At 33.8% G+C, this 23,215-nt stretch overlaps 1 protein-coding gene across 1 annotated transcript; it reads left to right on the top strand.

The window, feature by feature from the left end:
* Nucleotides 1-2,666: 2,666 nt before the first annotated feature.
* On the top strand, nt 2,667-4,449 carry LOC107863624 (glucan endo-1,3-beta-glucosidase 8). The gene is made up of 2 exons (XM_016709633.2): nt 2,667-3,137; nt 3,253-4,449. Exons 1-2 carry the CDS (start codon nt 2,800-2,802, stop codon nt 4,418-4,420), a joined length of 1,506 nt encoding a protein of 501 aa, XP_016565119.2. The 5' UTR covers nt 2,667-2,799; the 3' UTR covers nt 4,421-4,449.
* Nucleotides 4,450-23,215: the final 18,766 nt, after the last annotated feature.

Genomic DNA, 23,215 nt, shown 5'->3' with positions numbered 1-23,215 from the left:
AGCTACAGAGAATCAAAAAGCTTTGGCAAAAAAATGCAACATATCTCCATTAGAACAATATAAAACAAGGGTTTCAGCATAAGCAAACAGCAATACAGAATATATGCATTACAAGTTTAGTCATCATCTAAAGAATAAGATGACCAAGTGGAAATTAGACAACTCCAAGATATGTGATATGGACAAGATGACAAAAATGGAGGAAGTATACAGGAATGCTATGGAATATGAAGTGTATCAAATAAACTGAAAGGCCAGCATCTCTAAAACCAACAACAGTAGATGGATGTGATGTTTGACCTCTGAGACCCATATTAGAATAGATCTTGATTTAATACATGATTGAACAAGATCATAAATGATCAGCACCTGCAGGAGGTGCAAGCACCACACAAAGGATAACACGAAAGAATATCCTCTCAAGATGGTTTGATCATTCTATGCTAGATTTCTTGCACAGACCTACTCCAAAGCAAAAAAAAATATGAGGTGCTAAGAATGAACACTCAAACATAATAACACATGGAAGAAAATTATATTAAAAGACCTATAGTTCTACCAAAAAAGCACGGACTTAACAAAAATTGGAACACGATAGAGTAGAATATGAATATTGGTAAGAACAGATTATTTGGAATTCAAGCATAGTTAAGAGTCACAATTACAGTGGGTACCTGTCAAGAGTCTTTCTTATACTCTTCCTGTTCTGTAGAAACTTGATTGTTTGTGTATAGATAAAGATCAAACCACCTCTAACTTATTAAAATCATAATTTTACTTAAAAGAGAAAATTATTTTAGTATATAAAAAGTATCTTACATAGATCAGCACACATACAATAGAACCACTTTAGAATGGGGTGTAGTAGGTTGATATGAACGAACCAAACTCAAAACTTAGGATACTATCAAAAGGGATCTCATCACTTCAAAGAAGTCCATGATATTATTTCGAAGATTGTAAAACACGGACAATAAATTAAGTCTCATAGCTATGCTATGAACTGTCCATCAATTTTTCACAAATTGAAAACTTTACAATATTTATATGTTTACCTTCCCTAAACATTATAATTGCTAGATAATTTAAGAATTCTAAGCTATACAATCTCTATTCATCTCAGCTCTTACAAAATCAATAAAACATAAAGCAAAGTATTTCATTTGGTTGGTTTGAACTCAAATACATAACTCAAATGTATCGATCAATGTCAGTATGACTGCTGAGCTCAAAAGTGAACTGACTAATATTACAAAAGCTGGCTAAAAAATCAGAACCACAGAAGCCCCAAGCACCTCAAATCAAAAAACTCACAATTACACCCCCAATCACCACCACCAAAATTCATATTGAAAAAAAATAAAAAAAAATAAAAATCAAGTACAACGCTCACCTGTTCAATGAAGACACAACAAAATTCGACCTTTATCAAGTTTTCAACTCCTGTCCCTAGTAGCGAATTCACTTATTTAATTCGACTGCTTGTGCACAATGAAGAAATGAAGATGAAAGTGAAGGGTTTGAGGAAAACTGAATGTGACTGCTTGTGCACAATGAAGAAATTGAGATGAAACAGAAGGCTTTGAGGGAAACTGAAAAGATGTTAAAATAAATTTGAGGGAAAACGAAAACATAAAAATCTTTTAGAGGGAAATCGCCCAATTCTGCTTCTGATGGAAATAAATCCATCAATTTTTTTTAATTTTACTGTAATAAATTCATCACAAATTTTAATTACATTAGTTATTTTTTTAAAAAAAATCATTGTGATGGAATGCTCAATCTGTCACAAATTTAATCACGGATTTGTGACAAAAACTTATTACTTTTTCTCATCAACTTTAATTTGTGATAAAAATATGTCTATCACAAAAATTATATTAAATTTGTCAAAAATTTATCACGAATCTATTACTCTTTGAATTTTTAAGTGAAAATAAAAATATTAAAAATTTTATATTCATGCAAAAATAATCCATCATCAATTCATCAAAATTCTGTCACAAATTATGATAGAAGTGTTCCGTCTCAAATATTTCGTCACAATTTAACCATTTTCTCGTAGTATGTGTTACGCACTGTTAAGAGATTCTTAAGTTATTTTAATATATTATATATTTAAGATATGTGAAAATATATAGTAATGAACTATGGTTAAGTATTGATAATTAGTTAAAGAAAATGACACATGTCATTTGTTTATTATTGAGTATAAACACCAGGTACGGGTAAGTTTTTATCCCCGGATTACTATTTTAACAATTTTGCAGGCTTATTCCTGTAGGAAAAGTAATTCATATATTCATCATTAGAAATTAAAAACTACTTATGCGGATAAAATACCAAACTAAAATGCCATCTAATATTTATAGTTTAGTATTTTTTAAAAAAAGAGAACTAAATTGCCATCAAAACTTTGTCCAATTTGTCAAAACATTTTACTCCTATTCTGTGGTTGTCATTTATCATAGTAACTAACAATATTATCATTATGTTTGTTAATGTTCGCATTTTTTAAAACTAGCCGAATTATGAGCCCAGCCATTCCATGATTGTTGACATTGTTTGGCCTCCCAAATAATGAATGGTTCATGCAATGCTTTTCTGGTTTCTTAGGCTCTCTTTATTCCCTATAAATTCACCTGCATTAGTTTTTTTAGCATTGGCAGGTGTCTATGCATTCAATATTTTTCTTACCAAGTATCCCCCTTCCCTCCTGCCAGCAGAAAAAACAAAAAAAACATAAAATAAAACCACAAATATATATATATATATATATATATATATATATATATATATATGGGAAAGCTTTTGGTGAGTGTTTTCCTAGTAACATTCTTGTTCTTTTTGGGGCACAATGTGGAAGGACTTGGTGTTAACTGGGGTGACATCTCCTCCCACAAGTTGCCTCCTAAAGATGTGGTCAAAATGTTGCAAGAGAATGGCATTAAGAAGGTGAAGCTTTTCAATAATGATGACACCATCTTGAACGCCTTGGCTGGAACTGGCATTGAAGTCATGATTGGCATATCCAATCAGCTACTCAAGGATTTGGTTAATCCTGATGTAGCCATGAAATGGGTAAAAGAAAATGTCACTCGTTATGAGCCAAAGTCTCCTAAAGGTGTTAATATCACGTAAGTGTGTGCTATTTTACCTTGATTCATTTGTCATCTTTATATATTCAATTAATCTTATGATCCATAAATAATGTACAAGTTATATATTTGTTTTATTAATTAACTGGTGCAGACTAATAGGTGTTGGAAATGAGCCATTCTTGAGGGATTACAAGGACACACTAACAAATGTGACAGGGCCAGCATTAGAGAACATGCAAAATGCACTGAATGACGCTGGACTTGGTGACACCACCAAGGCAACTGTACCTCTAAATGCAGATGTTTACTTATCACCAAGCTGGAATCCTGTCCCTTCTGCTGGGTTTTTTCGCTCTGACATCGTCGATCCACTCAACTATATTCTTAAGGTCTTGAACAAGAACAAGGCTCCTTTTATGGTTAATATTTATCCTTTTCTCAGTCTTTTTTATGGAAATGGTGCATTCCCGTTTGACTATGCCTTCTTTGATGGTGTGAGCAATCCTCTTAAGGACAAAGATGGTGTTGAATACAGCAATTGCTTTGATGCCAATCTTGACACTTGTGCAGCTGCTCTAGCAGGAGCAGGGTATGGCAACATGACCATTATGGTAGGAGAAATGGGATGGCCTACGGATGGAAATCCTTATGCCAATGTGACATTGGCTGAAAAGTTTTACAAAGGATTTGTATCATATCTTGCAAAAGGAAAAGGAAGCCCACGTCGCCCTGGATACATTGATGCTTACCTATTTGCCTTATTTGATGAGGATAGGAAGAGCACACTCCCAGGAAACTTTGAGACACATTGGGGAATCTACTACGATGATGGCACACCAAAGTTTCCTCTTGATCTACGTGGAAATAAAAAGAATCTTGTCTCTGTCCCAAATGTGGAGAAACTCTCCAAAAAATGGTGTGTGATAAAGCCAGATGTTAAAAATTTTACAGGCCTTATGTCATATGCTTGTGACCGTGCAGATTGTACACCTCTTACTAATGGATCATCTTGCCAAAATCTTAGCGATGCTGACAAGGCTTCATATGCCGTGAATACCTATTTCCAAAACCAACAACAACAAAATGGCACTTGTGATTTTGAAGGCAAGGCAACAACAACGACAAAGGATCCATCTCAAGGGACATGCAAATTCACCATTGGCTTCAAGACACTTACTTCTCTTGCTCCTTCTTCTTCTCCTTCGGATCATTCAGATGCCAAGGCTCCTTCATCATCATCTACTTCTCATTTAGCTTCAAAATCTCTGGCCTTTGCTTCCATTGGTATCTTTTTTATTGTTTCAATATTTTTCATGTAGATGAATAAAATATTGGAGTAGTTATTTCATGATTTGTGATTAAATCCTTTAGGATTCTTATTTTTGTGGAGAGTCAATATTTAAATGTTAATAAAATGTACGGATCAAATATAGGGGAGGATCTATTAAGGCCCGTGAGGTGGCACGTCACCCGCAAATTTTGACTGAAACTCTATATATATAATTGTATATATATATATATATGAATATAGTTAAGTATTAAACATGGCACCCATAATAACAGAGCACTGCCTAGTGCAGGTGGTAAAGTGCTGCTTTTGTATCCCCAAGGTCTTGTGTTCGATCCTGGCTAGCATTTTCCCAAGGTCGTGTGTTCGATCTTAGCTAGCATTTTTGTTAATAACTTTTCATTAAAACAAGGCAACAACCAGACCAGGGAATAACCAACAGCATATAAGTTTAATTAAAACAGGGAACAAACGGATTAGTTTATTATCAGTTGACTTTTTTTTAAAATTAATCTTATTTTTTGACTTTTTTTATATTTAATTGTTTAAAAGATATAATAAAATATCTCTCATTAAAATTAAGACAAAAACCCTATTTCCAAAGGACCAAATCAAAATATCGACTCTCTAACTCTTGTTCTTGAAGTTTGCTGTTGTTGCTGCTTGCTCTCTCACTCTCTCTGCTTGTTGCTTGCTCTCTTTGTAAGTTATTTTAAAAAATTATTTTGTTTCTCTTTCTTGAGCCTAGAAATCCAAATTTGAAATTATCTTGATTTAGGAGAAAGTGTTCTAATTCTGTGAATTGAGATGGAAAATTTTTTCAAGAAGGTTAATTATTCTCAATCTAGTTCTAGTAATGTCAATATCAATCGTTCTTGTCTTATAACTGACCTCAATTTGGGTTCACTTAAAGCCGATTCGGGAGAAAGAAAACCTATTTCTAATTATGATCCTCGAATACGAGATGAAGTGAGGAAATATTATATTGAAAAAGGGCTTGTCAACCTGTCTTGAAACCATATCCTTTAAGTGAAATAGGAGGTAGAATGCGTCAATTTGCTTCAAGTTGGTTTAAAGGTTCACATTCGACTTGGTTGGAGTATAGTGTGGAGAAAGATGTTGCATATTGTCTTTGTTGTTATTTGTTTAAAAATGAATTTGTTCATGAGACTACGGGTGATTTTTATGCATCAAAGGGTTTTAGGGGTTGGAATAAGGCCCTTGAAAGATTTCATTTACATGTCGATAAAGTTAATAGTGTTCACCACAAATGTTACAATAAGATGCTAGATTTATCAAATCATTGTCAATCAATTCAAGTTGTTCTTGACAAACATTCTCAAAAGGTAAAAAGTGAGTACCGAATTCTTTTGGAAGCTTCAATTGATGTGGCAAGACTTCTTTTGTATCATGAATTGTCTTTTCGAGGTCATGACAAAAGTGAAGCTTCAATTAATAAGGGCTACTTTTTAGGATTTTTACGGTGGCATGGAGACAAACATCTGAATTTGAAAAAAGTGATATTAGAGAAAGCTCCACAAAATGATACTTTGACTTGTCCTATGATTCAAAAGGATATTGTCAATGCTTGTGCGAAAGAAACATTGAAAGTTATAATTGAGGACTTGAATGGAGATTACTTTGGGATATTAGTTGATGAATCCAAAGACATCTCACACAAATAACAAATGGATCTTGTTTTGAGGTATCTTGATAAGAATGGTAAAGTTGTAGAACGATTTATCAGCCTTGTCCATGTTAGTGATACATCGGCATGCTTATTGAAGAATATTTGTTTTTCGATCACTCACTAAGTCCATCCAAAATACGTGGATAAGGTTATGATGGAGATAGTAATATAAAAGGAGAGATAAATGATCTCAAAATTTTAATTATGAAAGATAGTCCTTCGACATATTATATTCATTGTTTGCACATCAATTGCAACTAACACTTGTTGCTATTGCTAAAAAATATTTGGAAGTTGAAGACTTTTTTTACCATGTTACTAATGTGTTGAATGTTGTTTAGGATCTTTTAAGAGTAGAGATTTACTTTGTCATCACCAAGCCAAAAATTTGAAGCAATTACTTGAGTCCGGTGAAGCTCATACCGGACAAGGATTACATCAAGAACGTGGGCTTCAAAGACCGGGTGATACTCATTGGGGATCACATTTCAAAACATTGGATAACTTTCTTATTCTTTTCTCATCTATTGTTTATGTGCTTAAAGTGATTGAAATTGAAGGTTCTACCTCAAGTGATAGAAATCAAGCGGAATATCTTTTGACAAAGGTCAAAACATTCAAATTTATTTTTATGCTTCACTTGATGTTGAAAGTGTTGACCATGTCAAATGAGTTAAGCAAGATTTTACAAAAAAAAAGATCAATATATTGTTAATGCCGTGGAGTTCTTAGCATCTCAAAGAAAAGATTGCAAGATATGAGAGAAAGTGGGTGGGAATCTTTGTTGGATGATGTTTCTTCATTTTGTGATTCACATGGTATCTTAATTCCCAAATTAGATGAGCCTTATTTCCCTGGAAAGTCAAAACGTAAGTGTTTGGATGTTTGTTATTCGCACCATTTGCGTGTTAAAATCTTTTGTGTTGTCATTAATGTGCAACTTCAAGAGCTTAATAATTATTTTGATGTAGTGAGTAGTGATTTACTTCTTGGGATGGGTAGCTTGAATCCTGACAATTCTTTCTTTAACTTTGACAAAGATAGAATCATGACTTTAGCGAAGTGTTATCCAAATGAGTTTGATGATGGAAAGATTCAAGATTTGAGTTACCAACTTGATACTTTCATAATTCTTATGCGAGGTGGTAATTCCAAATTCTCCAACTTGCAAGGAATTCGTGACTTGGCAAAGACATTAGTTGAGGTAAATCTTGTGAAGACTTATTCACTTGTTTATTTACTTGTGAAGTTGGCTATAATTTCACCCGTTGCTACAACAACTGTGGAAAGAGCATTCTCTTCCATGAAGCACATAAAAAATGAAGTGTGAAATAGTATTGGTGATCAATATTTAAATGATTGTTTAGTATGTTACATAGAGCCTGATGTATTTGCAAATGTAAGTAGTGATGTCATCATTGATCATTTTCAGAATATGAAAACACATCGTGGACAATTGTAATGAATTATGGATATTATATTATGATATTAGTAATATTATTGAAAGATTAAGTTTTGTCATTTTATTATTATTCTTTTTTATTAATTGGTTGGTTAATTGTTCTATAGATTGAAAAATGAATAATCTGATTAATTTAATCGATAAGTTTGCTTGACACCCAAAGAGTCGGGATCCTGGATCCACCTCTGATCTTATATAAGATGACGCAGGCTTGATCTTCTTTATATTGGCAAACATGCTGCTGATCATTTTTTGGTCGTGCATACCATGTATATCAAGTTTGTATAGAATACATGCTATGACACTTTACCAATAAATATTTGCAAACCTCTATCTGGTGTGCTGGATCCTATCATGCTTTCTACCATTTGATACTTCGTTTGACAAGGACTACTGAGGGATGGGAAGAAAAATCTAAACAAAAGGAAAAAAAAAAGACAAGGTAAGCAATTTTTTTTCTCTATTTCGTCTGCTCATAAAAGGAAGGAGAATGAATCATAGTATTGTCACCTTCTCTATATGTTCATTAATTTAGCAAGCCCAGGAGAAAATAATTATATTTGGGAAATACATATTTTTAACTTTTCGCGCACTTTTATCCTTTAGTTTCCATGTAACATGTGGTTATTCTCAATCGCGTTCGCGTATTAAGCTAAGTAATAAATTTCAAGGAGTGTAGAAGCCATAGAACTTTAGTAATATGTAGTCAACTAGCAATAGTTCATGTGATGCACTTAGGGTGTGTTCAGTATGGAGGAAAATCAATGGAAAACATTTTCTTATATTCATTACACAAGTAGAAAAATGCTTTCTAAAAGCATATATATATAAAAATAAATTTTAAACTTATTTTTAATAAAAAATTTATTTGGGGATGAGGTGGGGTAAGAAAAAATTTTAATTTTTTTTTCAAAAAATAATGTTGGGAATGAAAAGTCAGACCATCAAGATAGGGGTGGGTAAGAGTTTTTTTTTTTTTTTAAATTAAAAAAAAAAATGGGGGTGGGGGTTGAGGGTGGTCTTATAAGGGGTGGGGTTCGGGAAAGTGGTGGGCGGTGAGATGAGATATTTCTTTTGAAAATTTTTAGAAAATAAATATAAAAATTTAAAGATTTTATATTTGTTGTGGCAGTGGGTGGGGTGTAGGGCTGGTGGGGGTGAGGGTTGGGGTAGGTAAGAAAACAATTTGAAAGTTTTCAGAAAAATAAATTTAAGAAATTTTAAAGAAAATAATTTTGTGGGGAGGGTGGCCAGTAGGAGTTGGGGATGGGATTGGGATAATATTTTTTTTTTTGAAATGTTTCACAAAAAGAAAATTTAAAAAAAATAATTTTTTCTTTGGGGGGGGGGGGGGCATGCAGGATAGGCAGCCCGGTAAAAAAAGATTAAAAAAATTGAGAAAATAAATTAAAAAATTAGAAGTATTTTTTTGGAGGGCAGTGGGTAGGGTGTGGGGTGGATAAGAATTTTTTATTTTGGAGTGGGGATGGGTAATTTTGAGAGTGGTATGAATATTGTAATATATTAAGCATTTTATTTATATGATACTACAAGTACCAAAAATATTTTTCTCTTAATATTCTGAGGCGTCGTTTGATAGGCGGGATAAGATGGGATATCCCATGATTAATTTAGTGATAAAATTTACGTTGCATCTATCTGATAATTTAATCCATCCTACTATAAATTTATACTATCAACCAAACATAGTATAAATTTAATTACAAATTTAATCATGATATCACACCTTATCTCATTTAACTTGAGATTTTTTATTTCATCTCATAAATGAGATAAATTAATCAAGAGATTATAATATATGGACTATAGTTTCAAGTTAATTTGATCAACATAACAGATATACACAAAATAGACCTTCAAATGATTTAGCACGATCATATGCGATAATAACAACTCAAATAGGCTAGGTTAAATCCATAAGGAATATGAGAGAACTTTTAGTAAATACTCTTTGTATGACTACTCAACTTATAGGTAATTATCCTTAGAGTTATAGATAATGATTATGAGATTAAAAATTCATGATTGTGTCCCCACAATAGATTATTTTGCTCGGTGGTGATCATGCAACTAAATCCACTTGGAGTTACAGATGTGTATCTTTGGCAATATCACTCAAATTCTTTTGAATGTCATGAATCATATATCTACATATGATACTTCCATACCTATATGTGTTGAAATATCTCTCAATCTCTCACACACTCACACACAACTGCCATTGCAACAGTTATTGAGCTTGATGAGAGAAGGGAAGAAGAGAGAAATTGAGCAGCTTTTACACACTCACACACAACTGCCATTGCAGCAGCTACTAAGCTTAATGAGAAAAGGAAGGAAGGGAGAAATTGAGCTAAGAAGAAACTTTTAATATTGAACTATGTACAATGTGAGTTTATGCTACCTATTTATAGACTCACATGACTAACATGTGATAATCCAGAAGCTTCCTAACAACCTCCTAACAACTTAATCAAGTGGCCAGCTCACTAACTAACTTGACAGACTCAACTAACAAGAAATGCAACAATGTTAACTAACTAAACATTGTTAACCAACTGTTAACTAACTAACATAACAGAAACTATGAATACTGAATATTAGTCCTATAAGTTTCAACACCCCTCTCAAGCTGCAGGGTGCAAAATATTGAGCACCCTAAGCTTGCTTAGAAGAAGTGAGTGTTGATCATGACTCAAGCCCTTTGTGAGGATGTCTGCAACTTGTTGATTTGTCTGCACATACATGGGTTGAACTAATCCTTCTTTGATCTTATCTCTAATAAAGTGACAGTCCACCTTAATATGTTTGGACCTCTTATGAAATATGGGGTTAGCAGCTAGCTGAATAGCTGATTTGCTATCACTAAAGATGACAATAGGTTTAGTAATAGGGACCCCTAATTCTGCAAATATTACATCCAACCATGTTACTTCTGCCAAAACTGAGGCCATGCTCCTATATTCTTTTTTAAACTTCCAGGATATCGATGAACCACCAAACTGCACCACATAACCTGTGACAGACCTCCTAGTATTTGGACATGCATCCTAATCTGAGTCACACCAACAAACTAACTCTGCAGTACGTTGTGAATTGAGTCATATACCTTATGCTACAGTTCCCTTTAGGTATCTTATCACCCAGTTTTCAGCCTCTAAATGTGATTTTTTTTGTTGTTGTATGAATTGACTCAGTGTCTATACTGCATAACTGATATCAGGTCTTGTTACTGTTGCATACATCAATTTTCCAACAAGTCTTTGATATGATGTTATATCCCTGAGAACAACATCTCTTTTAACACCTGCTGCTTCATCCACTTCAACAGAGGTTAGCTAGATATTAGTCTCTAATAGAGTAAGAGCTGGCTTAGCACCAACAAGCCATGTGTCAGATATAAGCTCCAATATATATTTTCTTTGGTTCAGTATTACTCCACTTGCAGATCTCAACATTTCAATGCGTAAAAAGTACTTAAGCTCACCTAGATCCAAGTTTGAACTATTGATGAGAATACCTTTAGCTGCATTTATCATATTTTTATTGTCACCTGTTATCAGTAGATCATCTACATAGACCAAAATCACCACCATATCTTCTGACTTTTTTAAGGTAAAGAGTGAATAATCATAGCTGCTTTGAGTGAATCCTGCATTGATCAATGCTGCATTAAGCTTTACATTCCACTGCCTTGATGCTTTCTTAAGTCCATACAGTGACTTAATTAATTTTCAAACTTTGTGTTGCTTTCCCTCCTTAAAACCATCTGACATTTCCATAGACACTTCCTTATCTAAATCACCTTGTAGAAAAGCATTGTAGATATCCATCTAGTATATGCACCACCTTTTGATACTGCTAAAGAAATAACTCTTCTTACTATGACCATTTTGGCCACATGGGAGAATGTGTCATGGTAGTCTAGTCCCTCTTGTTGGCAGTAAACCTTGGCCACCAACGTTGCCTTAAACCTTTCTATATCTCTATTAGCTTTGTACTTGATCTTGTACACCCATTTTGATCCAATTATATTCTTGTCTAGAGGAATGTCAACTACCTCCCAAATGTGATTATCTTCAAGAGCTTTAACCTTCTATTTCATAGCTTCAATCCACCTTTTATTTCTGCTAGCTTCATTGTAAGATTGTGGTTCCACTTTTGCTAACATAATGTACACAAAACTTTAGTATCTTAAACTAGTATTACCATAAGATAGATAGTTTATCATGGGATGTCTGGTTCCTCTTCTTTTCCCTGGTGATGCATAGTCTAACAACTAAGAAGGTTGTTTGATGACTCTAGATGATCTTCTTGGGGAAACTTCTGCAGGTGATGAGGATGACCCATTTACGCTGGGCAAGTTGTGAGTCTCTTCATCTTAGATACTATCAGGATTATGTAGTGATGCACCTTCCTCTTGTAGCTTATGTGATTAAGTATCAAGATCTATGTAAGCACTTCTTCTGTTGCTACATTAATATAATCAGGTAAACTCAGCTTAAGGAAATCAACAGTTGATTCTGATCTTGGTTTCTCTACAAAAGGGAATGAGTCTTCTTTGAACACCACGTCTCTTATGAAAAACAACTTGTTAGTACACTAATCCAATAATATATAACCCTTCTGAGTGTTAGAATAACCCATCAACACCATAACTTTAGGTCTTTTATAGAACTTATCACTCCTTGGTAGTACTGAAGCATAACATTTGCATCTAATAACTCTTAGGTGTGTCAATGATGGGACTTTACAAAATAGCAATTCTTAAGGACTTTACCCTTAATAGCTGATGATGGTAACCTGTTAATAAGATACATAAAAGCCTTAACATTAAATCCTCAAAACTTGATAGGCATCTGTGATTAAATATTGATGGCTCTTGCAATATTCAATATCTCTGTTTGTGTTTTCTCTCAAACACACCATTTTGTTGTGGTATGTATGGGCAGCTACTTTGATGTATTATTACCAAGGAATGAAACAACTCCTTACATTTAGAATTAAGGAACTCTATCCCATTATTTGACCTCAGTATTTTCATTTGAGCACTAAACTGATTCTGAATCAGAGTAAAGAAGTCTTTTATGGATACAATACACTCAGACTTAAATTGTATCAGATGCAACCATGTATAACTACTATGATCATCAACAATAATTAAAAAATAATACTTTTTGTCAAAAGTAAGTGTCTTATAAGGCCCTCAGTGATCCATATGCACAATATCAAAACATTTTAAAGCTCTAGATTTACTAACAGGAAAGATTTGTCTAGTTTGTTTAGCTAATGGACAAACATGGAACTTATTTAGAATATCTACATCACTACTGTGTCTCAAAAGATTTAAAGTTCTTAATTCTTGGGAAGAGGGTTGTCCTAGCCTCATGTGCCATAGATTACATTCATGCATCTCTACTCTTGTAACCTGCTTTTGTTGAGCCACATTAGTGAGAATTTTATTAATTCTACATACATTCTTAAGGATGTATAATCCTCCTTTTTCCTTACCAATCCCCTTCACCTTGCCACTATGAAGGTCCTGAAACACACAAAAGTCAGGATAGAATGACACAAAATAAGAGAGCTTCTTAGTCATCTTAGACACTGATAGCAAGTTTAGTTTGAAATCAGGAACATATAATACATCCCTTACAACCTCATTCTTCAGTATTTGTGCTTCTCCTAAATGTGATATATCCACCTTATCTCCAGTAGGTAGGTTTATTTTATCACAAATTATTTTGTCTATTTTGTGATAATGTAATAATATATCCTTGTGGGCTATCACATAGTGTGCGGCTCCAGAATCTACTATCCATTCATGTGGAACAACATGACCAGAAAAATAAGTGATAGTACCTGTCATATTAGACTACTCAGAGTCATATGTTTCTTTGTTGATCAATGCTATAATCTACTTGTATTCATCTTCTGAGAATCCTTGTCCCTTTGCCAGACCAGCATTGTTGCTGCCTTTACTTCCCTGGCTACTAGATTGATCAGCCAAACATGCTTTCTCTGCCTAAGGTCCTATGAAGTTATGAGCTGATAGCTAGCTATTGTTTTGACCAGCAACTGCCTATCCATATCTACTACTTCTACCTTGACCATTATAGAAGACTTGATTTGACACTCCCCTTGGATTATTGTAGTTGCTCTTCTTCTTGTTTCTCCAATCACTTAGATATCCATGTAGATTATAACAGTTTTCTCTTATGTGACCAGTAAAGTTGTAGTAATCACAACTTTTACCTTTATAACCTTGCCCTCCATAACTGGTTGATGCTTGATTATTGCTTCTATATAAAAAATCTACATAATTTCTGTGTACTTACATATCAATAGGATCAGTCTTATCATTAATAGTTGCAGCATATGAAAGTTGCTGGATCTCATTCTCGATGATCATTACATATGCTTGGTAAAGTGTAGGTGTTGTTCCCTTCATCAGTATCTGTCTCTTTGCTTGGTAATATGTATCATTTAGTCTACTTAGGAATTGTATTAGCCTCAACTGATACAATTGTTCTAAATACTCTTTAGACTTAGGAAAACTACATGATGAAGCTGGTATAACTGCATTATGCTCACTCCACAGATTCTTCAGCTTAGTGAAGTATGTTGAAACTGAGTCAGTGCCTTGGTATAGGTTATTGATTTCCCTGTGCAGTTGATACAACCTTATATGATTCACCTTGTCAAACCTTTCCTAAAGGTCTTTCCATACCTCACAAGAATTTGTTACATACACAATACCACTAAGTAACTTTGCACTTACTGAGCTCATCAGCCATGAGAGTACCACTGTATTACATGTTTTCAAATGATTATGTAATTCCTTTTTGTATGTGTCCTTGCTGAAAGTATCAGTTACAAAACCATACTTCCTCTTTCCCAATAGTGCAATCTTCATAGATCTACACCAAATTCCATAATTATCTTAACTAGTCAACTTAATGGGAATCAATATAGCCCCTGCTACATATGATACTCTAAGGAACAGGGGATCACTAAGATCTATCTTAGGTGTTATATCTATTTCATAGGCTACATATAAGGTGGAATAAAAAAATTCATAGAATCTCGAAATCTATAACTTGTAATAAGAGATCTATGGCTCACAAATGGAGATCTAACACATCTAAGCTTACTAGCTTACAAACAGGAATGACAAGCAGAATGAAGTTACTGTATTAATGATGTATTCACACTCAATTGTTGTTTTTCCAGTTCTGTGATCGCAAGGCTCTGATACCACGATGAAATATCTCTCAAGCTCTCACACACTCACACAACTATCATTGTAGCAATTACTGAGCTTGATGGGAAAAGGAAAGAAGAGAGAAATTGAGCTAAGAAGAAACTTTGTATATTGAATTATGTACAATATGATTTCATGCTACCTATTTATAGACTCACATGACTAACATGTGATTATATAGAAGCTTCCTAATAACCTCTTAACAACTTAATCAAGTGGCCATCTCACTAACCAACTTGACAAACTCAACTAACAAGCAATGCAATAGTGTTAACTAACTAAACAGTGTTAATCAACTGTTAACTAACTAACATAATAATAACTATGAATACTGAATATTAATCCTATAAGTTTTAACAATATGACTTATTGATAATAAGAACGACAAATTATGCCAATTAAGTCCTATATTCCTAATATGAATTTACCAAATAAGGGTTAACACGTCGAATTCATGCAAAGATTCTTTTAATAAATCATAACCCACTCTTTCAAATCTGTAGATCAAGATATTATGATGTAAATTAATGTTTACAAACACTAAGTCTTATAACATAGTTAAAAAAATATGATTTATAAACCTAGTAACATGCAATCACACGAAAATCTTAAGGCCTCCATAATCTCATTGAATTTCACAATCTCCGTTGATGATTTAGCTGCTCAAACTGATGATAAACTAACTAGAATATAAATAAAAATATTTCATAACTTTCTATGAAGATCGAAAACATAAAAGTATGTTGAAGACTTTGTTCAAATGAAAATTTACACCGAACAACAAGCCTAAATGTTAGAGTACGTGTTCTACTGATCAGTGACTTTAACATAAGAGTTGCCTATAGATTGAACGGGTTTCCTAACATGTTCCAAGGAAGCAGTAAAATGGGAAGTAAAGAACACAATGATTTTTTATGTGAAAAACACCCGGCTCAAAAAGGTATAAAAACCCACAACCTGCACCTTAATAAGATTTAACCCTAACTTCACTAAATAACTCTGAGCCTCAACAACAACTAATTACAAAACTCTTGTAACCTAGGAATTATAAACTCTAATTCGTAACTACACACACCACCCAAGGTATGTGTTCCCAAAGTCTCTGAGTTTTCCCTAACTCAAAGACTAGATCCTACTTTAGTTTATAAAACACTGAAACTAATATTACATCAATAGTTCAACACAATGAACAACTCCTAACAATCAACGCTAAAACTCTTAGCTAGATTCTATATTAGGACCAGGTTCTTCAATTGTGTTTCTTCACTGATTGAGTAGTACTTCGTGAAGTCAATCTGTCTATTGCTCTTTAGCTTTTTAAGTGCGTAAGTTACTCTGAATGATACATCTTTTACTTAAGCACAACTCTCCAAAAAATCATTTTTTATTTCAAACTTCCCCTTTAATCAGAACTCTCATTGCATAGAGTTCTACTTCAAGTGAGACTCCTTCTTAAATAAAATAATTCACATGTTTCATATCACATCTGGTCCTTCCTTGATTTTTGCACGCTTATCTTTAATCATTGATGATTTTGCTTCAAGTTTCAGCTACATGAGACAGTGCATTTATGAACCAGCTTGACCGACATATTTCATATCACTTTGTCAGTTTTTCAATTATCAAAACCACATCGTACCCAACACTAAAACTATGAAAAATTTCAATTTCCTACAACTGAAACCTAACCAGCTTGGTTCTACAATCATGTATTACTTCATGGTTCAAATTATTTGACCGCAAGTTCATTTATGGTTGTTCTTCTTCAAGTATAGATCATAAAATGGGTTTGTGATCATATTCTGACCATCTTATACAGGGTCCTGATTATCAGTGTCGCTAATACTTTCACATTTTTCTTTGAAATATATCAATTAATTTGCGATCTGGAATGCTTGTAAATCATCAAAAAATAATTAATTTTCTATATTGTATATCATTTGACCAATTAGATCTTACAAAGCTACAAGTTAGTAAATTAAAATAAAAACACAAAAAAATATAGTGAAACAAGTGTAAGAACAATTATAACGTCAAGTAAAGGATATCAAATATGTTCTAAATTCTAGGTGCATTAATAATCTAAACGTAAGGTCTTTTCTTTTTCTCAAGAAATTAACACTAGATTAGACTCTATTACAAATATGTTCAAATGAAATAACGTAAGCTTCTACTAGTGGTTTCAAAAAATTTCTACCGGCATTCACTTTGAAAAAAAATTATTTTGACCCCTTTTAATTTAACAACCTTTTAAAATCAATTGTTTCACCTCAAATTGACATACCTAATAATGCAGGCTCAATTTGTTACATCTAGTTTATCAGTTATACGAATTCATACAAGAGACATAGTTTTGAAGAGTTTGACTTTACGCAATACTTTTTATCCAAGTGTCCTCACAATGAACTAAATAATATCCTAAAAATAAAAGGCATATTTAGAAAAATAGTGAAACATTAAACTGAGGGAGAAGAGAAAACACCTAAAAACAAATTTATGTATTGTTTATGCATGTACCAGAGGATTGCCTTTATTTTCTGTTGTCAAACTTTGTCGCTAAACATAAGAACTATTCTAAGTTTATTCTAAGCTTTTAATGTAGGTTCAGAGTTAGGGATCAATCCTTGAGCCTTAACCCTGGACATAACTACCACCCTAGACCATGATACAAGAATAATCTCGGACATGGATTTATAAGAGTGTGTGTTGGATCCGAGACTTGGTATGTTCAATTGAAGAGCCAAAGAGGACCTAATTATGCACCCAAAACAGTCCAAACACTACACTTGGGCTACACTTGATGGGAGCCCATCACTTAAGGGCCTTTTGGTCATTTTTAGCTTTCATTTTATAATAACTATATAAGTAACATGTTAGGGCTTCCATTATTAGTTTTTGGGATATTATTGTAAGTCTTTAAAGACTTGAAACATCATAGTTAGGGCTTGGAAAATCCACCAACCGAAACTAGGGCAAGATCTAGTGTGGAATCACTAGTGATTGTGTTTGCTTGGAAACATTGATGCTTGAGAGGCGGAATCTGAACTCGTACCTTTGTAAGAGATAGGTTTATTGTTGTGTGAAGTGTTAAGGATCCAAGATTGTCCATTCTTGGATTCTTGAGATTATACCTTCATGTGGTCTATCTATCTATCCTTTTACCTTCTTGTAATCTTGTTTATTATTGTGTTATAATCTTGTGTTCTTGTTGTTATTGTAAAATTCAAATATTGTGTCTTCTTGTTCATCATATATTGTGATTAATCTTAGTTTGGGCTGCTGATTTTCTGTCAAATACACCACTATATCTTGTAATCTTATTGTTGGTAGTGAATTCGAGAGTGGTCTCCATCTTGGTCCTCGAATCCTTAAGATTTGTGGACTGATTGAGAGTGTTTTTCGTGCCTTCCTTGTTAGTATTGTATCATTTGGTATCAAAACCATCTTTGGTTTTGTTCATACAATACCACTCTTGGGTTTTCTTTCTAAGAAAATAAAATAAAAAGAAAGGAAGATGTGTTCTTGAGCCTGAGATCTTGACCGAGAAGTTGAACTTGTTGTTGTATCTTGGATGAATATTGTGTGTCTAGGTCTAGGATTTATTTTTCTTGTGTTGTTGTTTCAAGTTTAGTATTCTTGTCCATTAACACTTTGAGTCGATCTAGATGTGAGCTTTAAAAAAATTGATGTTGTTATTGTGAACAAGACCATGGCCGTGTTTTGAAGTTGTTGTTCTTGGACGTGTGAACTTATTGTTATAGTCTTGGTTGGAATTTGTTGGTTTTGTTTTTGCTCTTGATAAATTTGTTGTTGAGTTCTTGACATTCATCATAACCTTCACCCTTGCTAAAACCAAAATACAACACCAAAAAGAACCTTAGCCGTGTGTTGACACTAAAATTGGCCGTGATGTATATTGATGTTTGCCGTGGGGTGGACATTGTTGTTCTGTTGTTGATGTGTTCTTGAAGGTTGTTGTGGTGTTCATCTTTTTCCTCATCTCATCTTACAACTTAAGACAACCAAAAGTGTAACAGATTTAAAAAGGTGAACCTACTAGTTGTAAAGTTGTTTGTGAGAAGACTTGAGCCATCACTTTCTTGACATCTACTTTTCAACCACTTTCCTTGTTTAGGGACCTTGTTTTGTGGGAATTGTACAAAGTCAAGTCTTGCCTTTTGAATATTAGACTTAAAGGAGATTTAAGATATATACTTTCTATCAAAAACCAATTGTTTCCATTACATAGTAACTAAAGTTTGTAAACTTCAACTAGTGACTAATTGTGGGACCGTGACCAATGGTATGCTGCCATGTCACCTAAGTTACTGTTCACACAAAAATTTTAAGCTCAAAATTTGATCTTCTAGTTTCATTGTGTTGTTTCTTTAGTTTCCTTTGTTGATTCCATTACTAACTTACAAGCTAGTTTTAGATTGTAAGTTAGTTTTGAAACCGTCCTTCGTGTATACGTTCCTTTGTGTGTCTTATTCTTTTGAGTCATTGTAATACATGGTCCACCTCTCACTACTTCATGGAGTATAAGAAAGGTTATGACACTTATGAGATCAAAGTGAGGAAAAAATCCGAGAGACAAAATAATAGAGAGGGAGTGTGAGGACCATTCTTGTACAACTAACTTATTTGGTGTTTTGTAGGTAACTTCTTGGCCATAATGAAAACCATTTTGGCCCTCCTTGATGCTTTGTCCAGAGACCTTTCTAGGGTAAATGCGGGTTTTGAAAAAATTGACTCGAATGTGGTAACTATGAGTGAGAGGTTGGATCTAATGGAGAGTCGAAGGAACTCTCGTGCTTTTACTCCTAAAACTTTACTTCCAAATGACCAATCCTCCGAGACCACCACATAATTCCACAAGCCAAGCTCCAAATACCCCTCAAAATCGAGAACAAGATAGACCACTTCCCTCAGAAGTTGATCAAGTCCAACTAGGAGGACTTAGAAGCCAATTTCCTCCCATCCAAGCTCCATAACCGAAGCTCTACGTTACCAAATCGAGCCTCTCAACCGAACCTTTCCTTTCCAAAAATTGACACATCCAAGAAGAGGAACATAGTAGAAAGGAATATGAGACACATGGATTCTACAATGATGCTTCTATGATGGAAGGAGAATTGAGTCAGGTGAGATTGAAGGCAAGTCTTAAGATGGAGAGGGAGTCGAGGTACAAAATTAAGTTGTTGACCGAGACTTGTTGTATTGAGATCTTGTGTTCCTCCTATTTTGCGGACTGTTTTGTGTCGTTTCATGTTTTTGCGGGCTGTTTTGTGCCATGAATTTGTGGGAAAATTCCTCTCAAGATGGAGAGGATGATAGAAGAATAATCCCGGACATGGATTTATAAGAGTTTGTATTGGATTCGAGACTCGGTGTGTTCAATTGAAGAGCCAAAGAGGACCTAATTATACACCCAAAACAGTCCAAACACTACACTTGGGCTACACTTGATGGAAGCCCATCACTTAAGGGCCTTTTGGTCATTTTTAGCTTTCATTTTGTAATAACTATATAAGTAACATGTTAAGGCTTCCATTAGTAGTTTTTGGGATATTTTTGTAAGTCTTGTAATACTTGAAACACCATAGTTAGGGCTTGGAAAAGCCACCAACCGAAACTAGGGCAAGATCTAGTGTGGAATCACTAGTGTTTGTGTTTGCTTGGAAGCATTGATGCTTGGGAGGAGGAATCCGAACTCGTATCTTTGTAAGAGATAGGTTTATTGTTGTGTGTAGTGTTAAGGATCCAAGATTGTCCATTCTTGGGTTCTTAAGATTATACCTTCATGTGGTCTATCTATCTATCCTTTTACCTTCTTGTAATCTTGTTTATTGTTGTTTTGTAATCTTGTGTTCTTGTTGTTATTGTTAAATTCGAATCTTGTGTCTTCTTGTTCATCATATATTGTGATTAATCTTAGTTTGGGCTGCTGATTTTCTGTCAAATACACCACTATATCTTGTAATCTTATTGTTGGTAGTGAATCCGAGAGTGGTCTCCATCTTGGTCCTCGAATCCTTAAGATTTGTGGACTGATTTGGAGTGTTTTTCGTGCCTTCCTTGTTAGTCTTGTATTAGACCATCAATGACTAGTGTGAACCGCCTGACTTACATCATGAGAATTAAACTATAAAGCTAAAGAAACATTTAATTCATAAAGATATAACAATGAAAAATTCATTTCTAAACTAGAAATTAAAGATACATGTCTGGAGATTCAAGGAAATATAAAGTAAAAGTAAACAATATATGAGTCTAACAACTACATCTATTTATGAAGCCTCTAAACAAGAGAACTAATGTATATCATGAGAAAACCCTAGCATACCTTAATAACTAAACTAGAGAAAACATACCAAACCAAGCCTCCAAGAATAATAAGTGCTCACCAATTGCTAACTTTGATGAACTTAGTGATGCACAGAACCACGTGCATACATGCCTAAATTTGTATCGTAAAATGATATAGTGCCAAATACCATAATACATGAAATGTATGGTACGTAAAATTAGGAAGGAAGAACCAGGCATAAAAATTTTGTGAAACTGAAACAGTAAATCTTGGATCCATATATACCCCATAAGCTATGTAGGTCCCACCAACACCCGAGGTACTAAATCATGTTTGCTGCATTGTAATAGGTTTTTTCTATAACAATGTGAAAAGAGTGCTAAATAATGGGAAACATAAAAGGGGTCATTTGACTTACAGGGCGATCCATACCTATATTTAAATCTAGTTTCAGGTAATGAGTGTCTTTTAACTCACACCTTCTCAATTAACTATCTATATCCATTAAGCCCATATTAAGTTATTTGATCCTATTTATTGGAGTTCATATCTTAGTCATTTGACTAATGATCATAAATTAGCCACATTCAGTTCATGCTCACACCTTCAATTTATCTTAAGAATGGGTTCATGAGATATGTACAATTATACTCTAATCTATGTGTTTGGGTATCCATAACATATACAACTTATGGATGTTTTATAAAAGTTCATGTTGTTAAATAAAAATATAATTTATAGAGAAATTCATGAAAATGGATTAGAATAATTAATAAAGAAAACAATAGTAAAAGGGTTTAAATGAAACATGATAATTCGTGTTAGCATTTCCAAAATCAATTTGCAATCGAAATTCATGATGTTCATAACATCAATAGAGTTATCTTTGTTCTTTGAGGGTCATATTATTCTGTAACTTCACAAAATTCAAAATTTACAAGTTCATGAAGAAGAAACCATGTAATTTCACATACTAGACTAATTCATGAAATAGGTATAAAAGTAATGAATCTCATGGGTATACTTAAAGAATTGAAGTAACTTTGTAATTTTACAAGGGATATAGTTCTAACACTAAATCATTATAAAGGAATTAACTAGACATGAACATATTATAATATGAAGGAAATTCTGAAGTTTTACAGTCTTACATATCATGAATAAGGAATTTAAATAAGAACTATTGATGGAAATCCCTAGCTTTGACTCTTCATGAATTCTTGAGTGTTGGAATTTGAGAGAGGAATGAGAGGGAGTTACATTGATTAATCCTAAGATCTAAAGTGTATGGGATATTATAAGGTTTAGAAGGATGGTTTCAAAATATTCTTATGACTAAAATGCCCTCTAAAAGGTGGAGTTGGGGAAAATCTTGCCTATAAAGGGCAGGGGCGCGGTGCGATGCTTATCACATGTCCCCAACCTCATGCCTCGAGGACCATCATGAACTACAGTATCCATTCCAAAAGAGCCAATACATGGGGGACTACTTTTCTACCTCTCTATTGCTAGTAACATGGCGTGCCCTCTTATGGTGCACTGGTTTCGTCAAATTTTTTAAAACTCATACCAAAAATTTTTCAACTAATTTAAAGTTCAAAGACTATATTTTCAAGATTAAAATAGCATGAGAAGCTATGTGAATGTGATAAAATTATTGAGGCGTTACAACGTCTCCCCTTGAGAGAATTTATCTTCAAATGATGGCTATAGACTTATTGAAGTTCTATGTGCGGGAATTAGAGGATGAAATTTTACTAATGAACTTTGTCGTGGCTCATATGTACTATGATATCACGAGCAGATTCATACAAGTTAGAAGGTAAATGTATAAGCACGAATTATAAGGTACAGAGAGCTTGTCATCAAAATGAGCCAAGACATGGGATTTATGGAGCATGATTCAAACTACGTAAGGCATGAATTTACAGAAAGTCCAAAGTCATCGATAATCACTTAAACTTGTTGCCAAAATTCATTTAGACACCTAAACTAAGGTCTGTTCCTATCAGGCCCCTAACCCTCCAAATTTTGTTTCAATTAGATATTTTTTGCCTACGTGGCACTGCGCGTGCAGTG

Source organism: Capsicum annuum, chromosome 3, assembly GCF_002878395.1.
Source record: "Capsicum annuum cultivar UCD-10X-F1 chromosome 3, UCD10Xv1.1, whole genome shotgun sequence".
Classification (NCBI taxonomy): domain Eukaryota; kingdom Viridiplantae; phylum Streptophyta; class Magnoliopsida; order Solanales; family Solanaceae; genus Capsicum; species Capsicum annuum.
Note: the sequence above shows the minus strand (reverse complement) of the source record. Positions and strands in the feature narration are given on the sequence as shown.

Excerpts from the sequence above, each read along its gene's own strand:
- LOC107863624 (XM_016709633.2), top strand. The coding sequence starts at position 2,800 with ATGGGAAAGCTTTTGGTGAGTGTTTTCCTAGTAACATTCTTGTTCTTT. Across the intron at positions 3,138-3,252 it reads CCTAAAGGTGTTAATATCAC|ACTAATAGGTGTTGGAAATG; the intron begins GTAAGTGTGTGC and ends TAACTGGTGCAG.